General features: G+C 44.2%; 1 protein-coding gene across 28 annotated transcripts in view; it reads right to left on the reverse strand.

Moving 5' to 3' along the window:
- The window catches only part of Nrxn3 (neurexin 3), a 1,521,272-nt gene that overhangs the window by 1,433,911 nt on the left and 71,538 nt on the right, over positions 1-15,823 (reverse strand). For all 28 annotated transcript variants that reach the window (XR_012446073.1, XR_012446074.1, XM_074067424.1 and 25 more), the window contains exon 2: positions 8,444-9,820. Coding sequence is in view for 26 of the 28 variants with exons in the window: in XM_074067424.1 (XP_073923525.1) it covers positions 8,444-9,152 (709 nt within the window). In the remaining 2 variants the exon portion in view is untranslated. The remainder of the gene's footprint in view (positions 1-8,443; positions 9,821-15,823) is intronic.

Consider the following 15,823-nt stretch of genomic DNA (forward strand, 5'->3'; position numbering starts at 1 on the left):
GAAAATGAGATAAAAGGAAGAAATCATGAGTGTTTGGTGGCCTCCCAGCCTGGTCAGCCCTTTTCCCACTGTTTGGATCACAAATAAGAGATTTTAGCTCTGTTATGCAACTTATCCATCCTCACAAATGGGGTCGTCACTCTTATTTGAAAGGAACTTATTAGGTGAATAATCAGAATGTACTTCCACTGCACTTTTTCTATTCTCTAGGGGCTGCAGGTAATGGCATTTCCAGCCATGACTACAGGAGAGGTTACAGGATTGCCTGAAATACACTGCCTGCTAGAACAGACTCCAGCCCTAGCATGACTAGCAACCACAAGACCATGGAGAGTCTTTCTTCAAAGGACTTCATGCTGGCAAGCAGAACAACTTCAGGAGAACAAAACTGGCAGGTCAGAGGCAAAAATGTCAGAAAAGGATGGGATGAATAGTTCTCATAAAGAACCTTGAAGGAAAATTTCTCAAGAGTCATTTTCTCAGCTACAAAGATTCCAAACCAAAAGATCTGAAGAGCATTTCATGACTAGGAAACTTGAACCAGAAGCTTCAGGTGGCCTACGGTTCATGTCCTGCCTTCCTTTCAGAACCATCTCCTTTGGGCCCTTGTAGATCCTTACACACAACAGTATTTTTCCCATTCACCATTTCTAGCACCAGATGCAAAGTAAGGTTTGACACAGAGTGGAACTGGATGATTTAGCTGGATGACTACAAGGTTGGTTTTAAAGCTTCTGGTTCCTGGGTTTACAAGAAAACACAACTTTGGGAAATGCATTATTTAGGAACAGGTGTGAGAGCAGATATAGAGGATGACACATTTAAAGGGGGCCCCATATTGTTCTTAAATAGGTCACCCAAAGACACCAATTTCTGGAGAACAGCAGCAGTAATGACAACCCACTGGCAGTGTTGCTTCCCAAATAGATCAGAGAGACAGGCCTGTGGAGCCATGCTTTGTCCTTTTCCTCAGCCATCCAGCCTGTCACCTGCAACATAGCCCTCAGTGAATTAAGCAAACCAAATATCCCCACTTCAGCTGGAAAACCCTGAGGAGGATGACTGAGGTTATCCCTCTGTTTAAATACCAATTTGTCCCTCTAAATCTACAGCAAACATTTCCAAATACTTCTTTCCTTTATTCCATGGATACTCTCAAAATCTCCCACCACGCCTGCCACAGCGTATTCTGTATGCATTTACCCCTTCCGTACTCCCCAGCCATAGCTCTTCCACCTCTGGTGGTTATGAAGTGAAAATGTGTCTGTGATGAAGGGTCACTGGTTGGCGGGAATCACACGTACACCCAGAACAATATTGCTGTCACCAGACAGCAACAGGTCTTCTTCGTGGAGGTAGATCCACAGAGGTGAGGCCTGAAGCTTAATACATTTGGCAGTCCTTAAAAAAAATTGTGAACATGGAATTAGTCGCTGGGCCTTGGCTGGGGGGGGGGGCCCATGCAAATGAGGGTTTATGAATGATTTAATTTCATGGCAAATCCACCTCTGTAATCATCTCACACATACACACAAAAGGGGAAAGAAAGAATAAACACAGAGAACAAGCGTTTGGTTTTGTTACACATGGAAAGAAAGAGAAGATAGCAGAAGAGTCAGAAAAAGCCTAACAGCATAACTCAGGAGCTCCATCTTCTACCAGAAATCCTGAGCAGGGTTCTGGGTATTTCCTGATACCTGGGAAACCAAAGGTAAGTCTGAAGAGGCCATCCTTGTCAGCGATGCTCAGTGTGCTGTAGCTATGCTCCGACTGCTTGGAGACCCTTGGGTCCAGTCCCCAGTCACTTCACTGCAAACCAAGGTCTTCGTGGTGGGAATTAAACACTCATTTTCATTCATTTTCAGTTTCTCTCATATTCTTTCTTGCTCTTTCTGACTGGGAGGAGCAAGTCCCCTGGGACCAGCCAGACTGATAACCTCCTGCACCAGGAGATTGACATTTTGCTTATCATCCACATCCAGGGAGGCAATGCTCCATTTCATGATGGAGACACAGGCCACTTGCGTTAATGCAGGGAGCTAAGACTGGAAGGAAAATGTCATGTTGGGGATCTGGGCATTATGTTCCCAGAGACTCCTGCCCAACAGGCAGCAACAAGCTTGGTCTTATACCCTCTACCCATGATAAATTCAGGGGCACATTTTGGTCAGAGTCACTTCACCTACTCAGTGAGATGGTAAGGCCCGCCCTCCCTGCCTCACTGGGCTGCTCTGGGGTCCATGTCACCACATATTTGCAGGCAAAAAGCTAGGACAGGGTCCAACAGTCAAACTATCATCAGGCACTCCATGCTCTTGAGCAGGAGCAAAACAGCAATCCCTCCTGAGATTCTCTTCCTTTTGCTCCTGCCACTTTTCACACTGGGATAAAAAAGTGGTGGAGGTAGATGTAGCTCAAAGGAAACACTAAACTTTCTGTGATGCCAAATTGATGCATGACCCATTCTTACACGGTCCAGGAGAACAAGAGTCCAGAGTTAGAAGCCACTCTTCCCAGAGATTACAAAAATAACTTTCCATGTTTTACCTCATTTAATGCTCTCAACAACTCTAAAGAGCCTGATTTCTTAGGGTCCCTACTTTACTGAGAGGCAAGACTCTGAAGACAGACTCATTACCTGCATGATCTTGAACAAGTTATTTAATCCCTTATCCTTCACTTTCCCTACCTACAAGATAGCATAATAATGTGTCAAGAGTGCTTGCGAGGGTTTTAAGAGCAAAAGTATGCAAAGTAGTTCAAACAGTGTGGACATGGGGCAAGTGATTGCTACCTACTAGCATTAGTAATGGTACTACTAATGAAAGTACTGAAGCTTCATGAACCTTCTCCAAAGAATATGATCTGTACGTGGACAGACCTAAACTTAAGTCCAGATCATTTTCATTCCAGTGGCCATCTTCTTAGTCAATATGGTAAACTTTGTTCAACTTCCAAATTTGCTCTTCAGTTTCTTCATCTGGAAAATGGAGCTAGTTCATGATATTAACCTCACAGGACTATTATGGATGTCAGACACACGGTGGGATTCAATAGTGATGATAGCATCGTTCATCAATACTTTGTCCAGCAAAGGGCACCCAACCTTAGATAGAACCCTGCCACGAAAACTCTCATTCCAGGTTCATTTATGGGGTCTCACTGCAGAGCCAGAGCATATAGGGCAATAGGAGAAGTGGGGGGAGGGCAGGTTAGTCCCATCCCCCAAGGACAGCCTGCAGCTCACACCCCACCTCTTCTACCTATGAAAGAGGGGGAGGACCCAGCTGATGGGCAGCTGTCCCAGGAACTAGAAACCATCTTCCCAGAGCAACCTGCAAAGGGAGATAGAGGCCTTGGAAATAATTAGCCCCCAGTGCTGGGCCTGTGGTATCTCATTACCAAATGCAAATACAACTTCATGTGCCACTCCAAGACTCCTGGCAAAATGCCTGCCTGACCTCGCTGAATGGGGACCAAATCATTGCCCACTGCCCACCCCCTCCGCAGCTTGCAGCTGGTGTGCAGTCTCTGCAAAGGGAAAAGACTGCTCTCGCCCCTACTAAAGGGAGGAGAATAAGGAAGAGGGGTCTTATTTCTTTAAAGGAGGCAGAGTCGTTATGGGAGGTGGGGGAGATTAGAAAAATTGTTCTTCCCTCAGCAGTTAAAAAGAGGGATAATTGGAGCAAGTGGCAGGCGGCTGTTCTGTCATTTAGCATACAGCATCCCCAGGAAATCTCACTTGGTAATCAGGAGGAGAGTAGGAAAAAGGAGCAATCAGACCCCTATTCAGGCTCCGTTTAGCGACAGCCCCTGCTGGCTGGCTGGCTGGGCTGATGGAGAGCTGGGGCTGATCCCATCGAAAGACTGAATGCTAGGTAGGGTGTCAAGACTTGGAAGCATCAGTCCCTCCTTTGTGTACATTGTAAGGCATTGCTTCTGTTCTACTTTGTCCGTACCAGGGAGAACATATGATTACTCACCACCCTCCTGTGTCCCCATCTTTCCAAAGCCTTCAGAGTTGACACAGAGTAGGATCTATGTTACAAATCCAACAGTGCGTCCACTGGGGAGAAGAAGGTGAGGTGATTGTGATTTTACTCAAGTGCCCCCAAAAGGCAGGTCCAACTGGGTACCTTAATTATATGACTGATGTCTCTGGACCTCAGTAAATGCTCAGAATAGGCAGTCTCTTCTCGGTGTATGCCACTCCACCTTGTTCTGACATTGAGAGACGGGGGAAAGCTGCACAATTCTCAATAAAAAGAAAGGTAATTGAAATTCACTTTCAGGAAGGCATGGGAAGGCCACACAGTGGTTTTGAGACATCAATCAAACCAACCTGAGTAGTGTGTCAGCTTCAGATATCAGGGGGATGGGGAATGGTCTCTGTCACAAACACACTCCACTACTTAACTATAGGATTCCAACAACTGAAGACATAGCAGCTGAGACTCAAGACAAACAGCTTCTGGTATGGGCAGCTGCCCAAGTTAGAAAGAAAAGGTAACAAATAATAAACCAACTTCTTCCCTCCCCCAATGGACTAGGATGCCATGCCTCTTTACTGAATTAACCTAAAAGTGTGGTCACCCAAATGATATACAACACAGGAGAGAGCAACCCATGAAGCCTCCTCCATTGTTCCCTGGCCCCCACTCTCCCTGCAACAGGCTGACTTCATGTTAAATGAACTGTTCAGGAAAACTGAGACTGAAATTTATATACCTTGGCAGTGAATCAATGCTTCACAACCATAAGGTTGCTGAGAAATTCAATACATGCACATTCATAACTAAGAATGCCTTCTTAAAAAATCAAGTTTAAATTCATTCGAAGTTAATGACAAACTCTCAATGACACACGAGGGGACTTTTCCCTACAGGGAGCAAGGACATGTCTTCACTGGTCACTAAGCTTCAGGGTGACATAACAGGACTGAGCCAAATAAAAAACAGGTGAAGACGCTGTGCCATAACACAGACGTGCATAATTTTAAGAATTATTTTGAATTCTTTCTTCTGTCCTCCAAGACCCATTTTGGTTGAACACCAGAGCATTTTATTTATAAACATAACACCTAGAAGTAAAAATCTGGGACCTCTTCTCTACCCTTCCATTAGAAGCCATAATATTCAATGTGGTGTTAATTAGATTAGGAGTCTTAGGTTTTCCCAAATAAGCTCTGCGGCATTCAGTCTGAGGCCAGAGCTAAACTTCACCCAGTGAAAGAGGAGCTTCTTTATCTATTACCTCTTACTGCTGGGTCCAGTTCTCCCACCTCAACTATCTCTGGTATCTTCTAGGTCTTCTCAATAGGGAATCAGAATGACCCAAAGCACATAAAAGAGATGGACTCATCTGTGCATTCTTCCTGGGATGCAGCATGGAGACATGCTAGAGCCATCAAGGCATGGAGAGGCAAATAGGACAAGGAAACAGCAACACTGCGGGCAGGCTACAAGCTAATGGACTGCAAAGGATGCCTCCAACAAGCCCCAACCACATCCATGTGACACTGCAGGAGTCCACCCTCCTCTCCCTTCTCTTGCAACTGTTAAAGCAGGAAGTTAAAAAATGATCTTCCATGCCAGGTGCAAGCCTTCACACAATCAAATAGAAGGATTCATCCTGCAAATCAGGATAATCAGGTGGTTGAGACACAGGACCCACTGCTGGGCATAAGTCCTCTGGTTTCAGGTCTATGACATGTGCAATATAAGGGAGTGAATGCATTCTCACTATCCACTTCACATTATCTTTAGGAAAATGGAATGGCATTTGAGCTATTTATCTTTTTTTATTCAGATCTGCTTGACACTTAGCAGCTTCTGTGATTTATCTTTTCCTTAACAAATTATAGGTGAGTTTTTCCACTTACTCTTAAAGTTAACTATGGGTAGAGGCAACAGTTATTTTCTACTGGTCTGTGATGCATTTTTGTGATTGATTTGGCATGATAACAATTACTGGGACCTACAGGTTCCAAGTTCTTGACAGTAAATTGTTACCTCCCCCAACATACATCCTCACCTCAGTCTTTGCACTGCTCCATTCCAAGCCAGCCAAATCTACAGTTGCAACAGAATTTATTTACTCTACTTATGTATCAGGAGAATAAATGAGTTATTCTACATGCTTGCCTTCTACAAATAGTTATCAATTCATAGCCAAAAGATGACCTGAACCTTATAGAAAGAACAATTATTGAAATATACATATTGCATTTAGCTATTTAAAAAAGCCAACTGTATAAAATCTGTTCCGAAGAAATTCCACTGGAGACTGGAAAATACACGCATACAAAAATAAATAAAAAAGACAAATTGTATATATACATTTACAGTATACAGATTCTTCCTGCAGAAAAAGTGCTGATCCAAACCTGCCCAGAGGAAATGAGTTCTTTTTCAACACAAAAAATGCAATCAGGGATAATCAGCAAGTTAACAACACACTTGCAAACACCATGGTCCCTAGAAAGGAAGAATGCCAGCTTTCAATACAAGTTCTGAGAACAGAACAGATCCTTCAGGCAAATGAGAAAACAAGTGATCATGTCAGCGTCTTCGGCAGAACTTTCTTCAAAGCCAAGAAACTTTAGCATGTCAGTCAGCTCCAAAAGGCACCTGCTTGTGAAAAGCATTTCAATAACCACATTCCCAAGATGGTTTTATGGGGTGGGATCGCCCCTGCCCCTCTTTTCTACTCCCTTTTCTATTGGGGCCAGTGGGGAACAAAAGCTCTTAAAGGACAAGATAAGTGTCTGACACCTCCCTCTTCGACAGCCCATGCACTGGGAAGGGAGATGTGATACCCATCTCAATAGAGGAAGGAAGAAGAGTCCAGGAAAACATTTCCCCAACAGCCCATGCATGACCTGCAACACCATCTTCAGTATATCTGAGTCTCCAGCATGCACCTGTGGAATAAGCTTCATTTTTATTTTAAAAATATACATTTTCAAAAATAGCTAGCAGTAGCTAAAGTTCACATCAACCACAACTTGCTTTAGGAATTGGATTATTCCAAAAATGCTTAATGAATACCTGCAAATACAATCATTAATTACAAATCTCAAGGCAGTAGGTCCTTACCTGGGAGATCCAAGGAGCCAGGGATAAGACACTCATCTGACCACCCCCTGACCTCCCTCAAACCTGTACCAGCTGGTGCTTCACCTTGATTGCACATTGGAATCATGTGGAAAGCTTTAGCGTTCTATAGCTGCTTGGATCCCACCTCCAGAGATTATGAGTTAATATGCCTGGATGGGGCCTGGAAGTTTGAAAATTCCCCCAATGTGATCCTACTGTATGGCCGAGGCTGGTCTAGCCTATATCATGCCTCCACCTCCAGGAAGAGGTCAGCATGGGGTGGCAACTCAAAATGTCACTTAGAAGAATCCAAAGCATAACCCAAGAAGGAGAGGAGAAATGCCATTCTTGCCCCCATCTTATCCTAACTCCCCAAGAGTCACACTCACTTGGTGATTCCAAGTAGTTCCTCATGCCCAAACCTAAGCCTGTGGTGTCCAGGAGTCCAGAAATTTGCATTTAAGTATTTATCAAGTTAAAAATCTTGGCTACTTCTCCCAAATCTAATCTCAAAGAGAATTTAGTGCACAAGGTGAGGGCAGTCAAAGTGCTTGTGCAGGAAAGAGTCTCTCCTTCCTCTAGCTGGGAAGCTATAGTCGAATTTGAATATAGTTGAATAGCTTGGGGGCTTGGCTGAACAAGGCTCTGGTCATCCCTGTGCCTGTTCACACTGTTCTTAGCATGTGGAGAGAACGGGAAAGGGAACTACATCCAAAGAGGAGCTTCATGTGACAAACCTTTCTTGCTAGAACAAGGATGACAGAGTTCCTTACCCAGATTCTTCATCTACCTCTGCCAGGAAACTGGAGATGGGAGAGGAATACAAGCGAAGGACCGGGATTATCATTAGTCTATACATGGACCCTGCAGTCCATCCACCCTCATTTTCTGCACAAGCATTGCTTATGATGCGGACTTTGGAGGAAGGAGAAAGTGATAGGGACTTTGCCATCAATCACCCAGGTACAAGTCTCAAAGGGTCAAAAGGGACAGAGATAACCACTCAGCCAGTTTCTTTCTCATTTCTTGTTCTGTGTTTGTCCTGCCAAGCTGTGCTGGAAAAGGAGCTGATCTTGAGCACAGACTCTGCAGTCTTCTCCAGCTACCCCTGTGAATTGAGTGCAGAGCCATGGCTGACTATGGTTGAGTAGCCAGTATTCTCTTCTTGCTGAGATCTGAGAGCAGCAAAGGATTTCCACCACCTCCTCAGGGAAAAGGGCCCAATTATCTAACATGCAGCCAAAAAGACTTTTACATTGAGCTGATTTCTACCAGGCCTCTTGGTCCTCACTCAGTGCAGTAGGTGGGGGGTGTCTAGTAAGAGAGGGGAAGGGAGAGGGCCTTACCTTCTGAGCAGAGTGTGCCACCATAGCCAGTAGTAGAACAGTCACAGGTGGGGTGGCCATCCAGGAGGAAGCAGATTCCACCATTTTCACAGGGACGCTCACCACAAGGTCCCTCAGCTTCCAACTGGACACCCTGGCTCCCCAGAAGCTGAGGCTCTGAGTTGCCATACTTGAGATCCAGGATTAATCCCTTGAAACTGGGCATGGCCTGTACTCCATCAAGGGTCAGGGCAGAAGATCGAATATCAGCAGGAACCCCACCAAGGAATAAGTCACTGACGACATCCATATAGGGCCGCTGGGGCTGCAGCTCCCCAGACTGACCCTCACCATCAAGCACCAGCGCTGTGCGCAGGTGGTCACGGCTCACCATAAGGAAGTGCCAGCTACTGTCATTCACCTGCTTATTGGACAACACAGAAGTCTCAGCGCAGTCCATGCTGAAGCGGAGCTGAACACGGCCATCCACAAGGGAGAGGCAAAGGAAGTCACAGACGCCACCATCATCAAAGTAGAGGAGCAGCCCCGTGGAGACATTGGTCTTGAACTGAAAGCTCAAGTCGCTGCGTGTGCTGGCATCCCAGCGGAAGTAACGTGCCCATTGGTGGGGGAGGCCCATGAATTCAAGGCCTAGGCAGAGCCCCAGCAGGGACCCCAGCAGGATGCTCACCTTCAGGGTGAAAAAACCGGAGTGGAGGGTGAAGCTCATTGTGGCTTGTGGGACAGAGCTCAAATGGGCAGACAGGCTGGGGAACAGCCCTCAGGAGAGGAGCTCCCTTGGAGGTGGAAGGGAGAGAAAGAGACAAGACAGAGTGGGGGACAGAGAGCACACAAGAGGAAAGAGGCAAACACACGAATACCGGGAGCGTGAGGAAGGAGGAAAGAGAACAAGACAGCACACAAACAAGAAATCCAACAGAGAGACAGAGGAAACAGGGGAAAGTCAAGTGGGACAGTAGGGTAGACTGGAGTGAGGAAGAAGTGTCTTTCTCCAAGAAAAGATCTCAGCTATCCATGTGGATCCGGAGGCCTTGATTCAAGGAGGAGAAGGGGCACAGACTAGGAAGAAGCCTTCAGTGATATACTCCTCCCAGAGTACCCCCAAACTCCCCAGCCAAGGAGGCCTCGGACAGGGCTGGGCTCAGGGGTGCCGTGACGGAGGAGTGACGTGAGCCAGGTGAAAGGTAGACACAGGCCAAGGACCAGTCCTGAAGTTCTACCTCCTAACAGCAGCAGGCCTCAGGAAGGGGAGCAGTGATCAGCTGAGTGCTCAGGCAGAGCAGGGCCCAGCGCAGAGTAGAAACAGTCTCAGGCTTCATGGTCCAGCCAGAGGTGGTCCTGCCCATAACCCACCTCCCAGAACTCCAAAGAACAGACCTGTGGAAGTTGGGGAGAGAGAAAGGAGAAAAAGAGAGGAAGATTAGGGGCACATGTCAGGAAAATATTACATCTGATTTCATAAACATTGATGGAGTGCTGACTGCTAGCAAGCCACACTATTCTAGTGACTCCTACAGCACTGAGTGCTTCCAGGAGGTGGGCCTGCTTCCTCCACAGCCCACACAGGACCCTGAGCCCAGCTCCTAATGACACACTCACATGAGCAGAACTCAGGTGAAAGGAAAAAAACTCATGTAAAAAAGTCCCCAAAGCTTTATTAGCACATTTTTATAATAGTCATATTATAAGGTCACATAGCCAATATTTAAGTACTAACATTTAAACACTCAAATACTCACACATAATTTTTCCTTATTTACCTATTTATAGACATTAATTTTTTTAGATTTTTTTTCGTTTTCAACTTGACAACCTACTGCTTGGGTACAGGAGGCCTAAGGCAGATTCCTGACCTTACATTTTTGAAGGAAATATTTATTTTAAAAAAGTCAGTGGAAATAAATTACAAGGCGAGGAATGAACACAACAGCCCTCATCTCTTACGAAATATTGGGGGAAGTTCTTATCAAAAACTGGGGTTGAGGGCATAGCATAAGTGGTAGAGTGTATACTACGCATAAGACCCTGGATTCAATCCCTAGTACTGCAAAAAAAAAAGGGGGGGGGAGGGAGACATTAAGGTTAAAAAATAAAATATGCTCAGTTTGAATTCTAGTTCCTGCAAATGAAACCTTGAGAAAATTTCATAATCTATTTGAGCTTCTATTTCCTCATTTGAAAAGTAGGGAAAATAATAGCTTTTTTTTTCCTGACTGAGAGGAGGATTAAATGATGGGACAATCCTAGCATGAGACTTTATACATAGTAGGTGACCAATAAACATTAGGTTTCTTCCTTTCTTATTTCTGAAATGGAAGAGAATGGGAAGAGGGGTTGTGAGTGTGTGGCTGCGTGTGAATGTATGTGTCATTGGAGTGAGTATAATATATAAAGACAAAATACTTAGAAAATTTATGAAAACTGCAGGCTATAATAACTAAATAGTTAAGAAATGCCACAGAGCTAGCAAATACTGTGTGTACTTTCTAACAGTTAGAAAGACACCAGCACTCAGTTGAGTTAATGCTCTGGTTTCTGAAGGTATACACTGGTCCTCCTAGCCAACATCGTGAGTTCTCTGTTCAGGGAGATGAGGCAGAGAGTGTAATATCCAAGAGCTGCTTATTGCTTGGCATACTTGGTAATTCACCATGGCTTCCATCAGAGAGAGCATCACTGTGCCCTATTTTTATGATGACCACATCAAGCAAAGACAATTATTACCAGCCTTTGAAGAGGAAGATGTTCTCTCTTACCAGAAACAAACCCTATTCCCCCATGAACAAACAAGTCCAACCAACAAGAGACTGATTAAATTCAACATGAGGAAAGCCTTTTTTGTCCAAGGAGTGTTTCCTAAAGTGTGGCATGGGTACCCCCAATGGTGCAAAGGATGCTTGGTGGGACATAGGCACAGCAGGCACGTGAGTGTACTAGCACCAACTCATATGGGCTTATGTGAGTTAACTGCTAAGAGTTCGATTTTTTTGTGCGGGTTAATGTCACTTTAGTAGCACGAAGTCAACTATATTCGGGGTATTTACATGACAGAAGTAGAACAAGACCAAAAATCAGAATCTATGATAAAGTGAGATTTAAGGAAAGACATGAAAGAGGGTAAGGGGATTAGCCATGTAAATATCCAAGAAGAATGTTCCAGAAGCAGCAGCCAATGCAAGTCTTGAGTCTGGAATAGGCTGGTGTATTCAAATAATAGAAAGGAGACCAATGCTATTGGAGTGGAGTGGGTGGAATGCGTGAAGCCAGAGGTCCGTAGCAGGAGGCTAGGTCACGAAATGTGACACAATCTCTGAAAATGAGGACATTGTATTGGGTGAGATATGCCAGTGAAATCGAAAGGCAGCATCCCATCAGAGAGAGGAATTTTCAATCCAGTTGTCTATTCCAAGCACTCCTAGACCAAAGCAGAGTAAGACACATTTCTCAACCTCAAGGGCGTCACAAACTGGTGGAGGAAAAGTGTAATTTAGAAATGGTAAAGCACAGTGATTGAGAGCCCAAGCTCTGGAACTACATTGCTTAATGCCAGGCTTCTTACAGAAGTGACTGCTTCACCACTGTGCCTACCCTGGGGACATGGAAAGGGAATTCAGAAAACATTTGTAAAACTAAAGAACAGTGAGACCTGAAGAGCAACCTTGCGGTCCTTTGACCTATGTTCCATGAAGAGGCTTCCATACAAACCCACTGTATACAACGACAGCAATCCTCAGTCTCCCTAACCTCAGTTGACCCCAAAGGGCAAAATGGTACCTGCTTAGTGGTCTAGGAAACCCCATGAATGAAGAACTCTGCTGCCTAGGAACTCTCCTCTGTGAGAGAGGTTCACGGGAATTTACCCAGCCTGCTTTGGGGTGGTCACTCTATCCTGTGGCTGAGCCTCTCCCTTCAGACTTTCATCCCCTCCAGCCTAAACCAGCATTGGAGACACCAGTGTCCCCCATCATGGAGGATCACAAGGCTTACTGAGGAAAACTAAGCTTTCTCTACAAGTGCCAGGGAGATGTAACTCAGTAATGGTAGGTTCATCCAGACTTGACACTCCATGATCTATTGACATTATCTCCTATAGCCCTTGCATTTCTTTCTTGGTTTGTGGACATTTCCATGTCCAAAAGCTAGAGGTGAACTTATAGTAAATATCCCAGGCCTCAGCCAACTGTCCCCAGGATTCACCCTTTATCCTTTGGCCCTCTAGTAGGGCATGCCAGGCTAAAGAAACAGGGAGCCAGAGAAAGCCTCATTACCCAGTCAGTCAGTGGCCACCCTTGCCTGAACCACAGGCAAGCACAGGCAGTCATGGACACAGGTGGTTTGTCCCAGAGCCCACATGGAAGGCCCAGGTTGGTGCCAAAGCTCAAAACACTTATCTGTTGTGTAGGAATCAAGCAGGAGAGGAAAAGTAAGTGACATTATCTAATTGCCAGATAATTTACATAATTATCGAAAGGCACACTTTTTATGCAGGGTGAACATCTTTGCAAATGTCTCAAAATCCGGCTGCTTAGAAGGCAGGGGGCCCTCACACATCTCTGACAAGTGGGATATTTGCCACAAGGATGGCTCAGAAGATTTGGCTGCCATTTGCCCTCCCCACCCACTCCTTCCAGTTCCTTTGCTCCCTTTTCCAGCTGCCATGAAGTTTTAGCTGAGCTTGAAATAGACTCAAGAGAAAGTCAGGACAGTGTCTAGAACCAAGATTGGTTAGAAAGGCATAATCCTGTCCATCCTCTACCCAGACCTTGCAGGCATACCACAGTCCCCAGGTGCAGCTTATAGTCTTTTGTACTAGAACCTTCTCATTAGTTTCCCTCTTCTATCCCTTATCAGGACAAGGAAAGCTCTCTAATGGTCCTCTGTTGGTTTTGACCCTCATTTACTGAACCCCTCCATCCAGCTTTGCAGGTAAATGAGTCTCACCACCAATCTCAGTCCATGTCATTTGGGTGGAGTTCATCCCCATCTGAGATCACATGACTCAGTTTAGCCAGTTAGGACATGCCAGTCTCCTGGTCACAGTGATAAATTCCATGCAAACTGAGTTAAATTAGGGTGAATGCTGGGATTTTTCACTAGAATTATTAGGAGAAGAACCCTCTCTTCCTCTTACATGTCATCAAACTTTAAAAGTCTGGACTTGATGAAAAATATTATTTTTACTATTAGAGATGATCTTGTCTATGAAATAAAATGAAGAAATAAGAGCCAGGAGATAGACAGAGACTAATTTCTAGTGCTGTGGTTTTAACACCTAGATTAGCCAGGCCTGAAGCCCAATATGTTGTAGGCCTTTCTTTACAAGAACCAAAACTGGTTTTGTTTATTTTTTCCTTAAGCAAGTTTGAGTTGGGTCTGACCAACTCAAGAGTCCTGACTAGTATGTTCATAATATGTTCATAATTTTTATTTTGACCATCAAAACAAAAAAAAAAATAAGTAATTCCAAAAAAATTTAAAGAACTTTCTGTGCCTGTCATCTCAACTTTCACATAAAACAGGAGGATCATGGTCTAAACTGGCCTAGGCAAAAAGTGAGACCCTAGCTCAAAAACAACCAAAGCAAAAAGGGCTGGAGGCATGACTCAAGTGGTGGAGCTCTTGTCTAGCAAGTGTGAAGCCCTGAGTTCAAACTTTAGTACCACCAAAAAATTAAAATTTAAAAAAAGAACCATCATTGACAAATCAACAGAAGTTTACATCTTGTATGTCATCCATATCTCATCCATATCTGGAGGAATTCCCTGTAAACCTGACACACATACCCTGCCCACTCCAAGCACCAAAGCCCTGTGTTGGCATTTGCTCATATGCTTGGACAAAGACATAGATACAGCATGCCTCTTCTCTCCCTTTCTGCTTTGAAGGTGGAAAGGGGCTTGTTCTTACAGGACAGAAATCAGCTCCTTCTACTAATCCATGCCCCTCCCAACACCACTCCTATACATAGGCGAGGCTCTGCTGCAGGCAGTGAGGCATGAATTCTGTCCAAGATCTAAAAATAGTTTGGGGAGTGACGAAGAGCAGGGTCTTTGGAGTCAGACAGAGCTGGACCTAAGTGCAACCAAAGACATGCATGAGAATGTTCATAGCAACACTACCCATAATAGCCAAAACTTACAAGATCATCAAACATCCACCTGCAGTAGAATGGATAAATTGTAGTCTGTTCATGCAAAATAGTGTTCAACTTGAGAATGACTGGTCTTCTCCTCACAGAAGCATGATAAATCTCACAAGCACAATGTTCAGCAAAATGAGACACAGACTAGCATATACTGTTATGTGTGTCATTTACAAAAAGCACAAAAGAGGCAAGATTATTTATTCCATGCAACTAAATGTCAGAACAGTGGTTTCTGATGAGAAGAGGGCAACAGAGGTAAAGGAATTTGTTTTGAGATTTGGGTGGTATTACACTGGATGCTCAGTGTGTGGAAATGCATTGCCTGAGTGGTACGCTTCCAATGCACGTCCTTTTCTATCATTTAAATTTCTTAAAAGTGAATACATTTCCTGAGGCATATAATATGTGTTAATCTATCAGTTTTATTATGCTGCCTGAAGTAAGATTTTTAAAGAAAATTATTACCGAAAATGATTCCAGTCTAATTTGTAGGCTGGAACACCCTACTTAAAGTACCTGTGTCAAAGCCAACCTCTCATCTACAAAACTATGGGCCAACATACACCAAGCTTTGCAAGAGGGAGTTCACTTGTTCTTGTTCCATGCACAAGTTCTCTCTTTGACAACTTTGTCATGCCTAAAAACACTACCACTTCTTCTATCTTTGCTTCTTCCCCTGAAATCTGCTGAGCTGCTTCTAGACCTAGAATGAAGTTTACCTAGAAGTACCATCTTTCTCCCTTCAAGAAAGGAAAGGAGGGGCTAGTGGAGCGGCTCAAATGGTAGAGTGCCTGCCTAGCAAGTATGAGGCCCTAAGTTCAAGCCCCAGTACTGCAAAAAAAAAAAAATTATTAAAAAAGGAAATGGGGAAATAATCCCTGAGGACTTCAATCCCTTTCTGTCAAATGGGCACATAGAGAAGGTGTACATTCATATTATGCTGAAAAGGGAAGGCAAAAATGAGTAGAGAAAAGAAGATACTTTTTCTTTAAACTTGAGCTTTAAGACTCTTCTTTGGCTAAAAACTTTATTTCCCATAAGAACTAAGAAGTGGCCTGTTGGGTTAAACTAACTTCCTTATATATAGCCACTAATCCATTATAGTAGAGATATTTAGGAGTTATATAGTAGTTATATATGGGCCTCAGCTAATTTTCTGGGAAAGTTTCTCACAATATAAAAAACATAAGAAGACAAAACCTACAAAACTTATCACTGCTGAAGAATAGCATTCA

This window comes from Castor canadensis, chromosome 3 (genome assembly GCF_047511655.1).
Source record: "Castor canadensis chromosome 3, mCasCan1.hap1v2, whole genome shotgun sequence".
Lineage (NCBI taxonomy): Eukaryota > Metazoa > Chordata > Mammalia > Rodentia > Castoridae > Castor > Castor canadensis.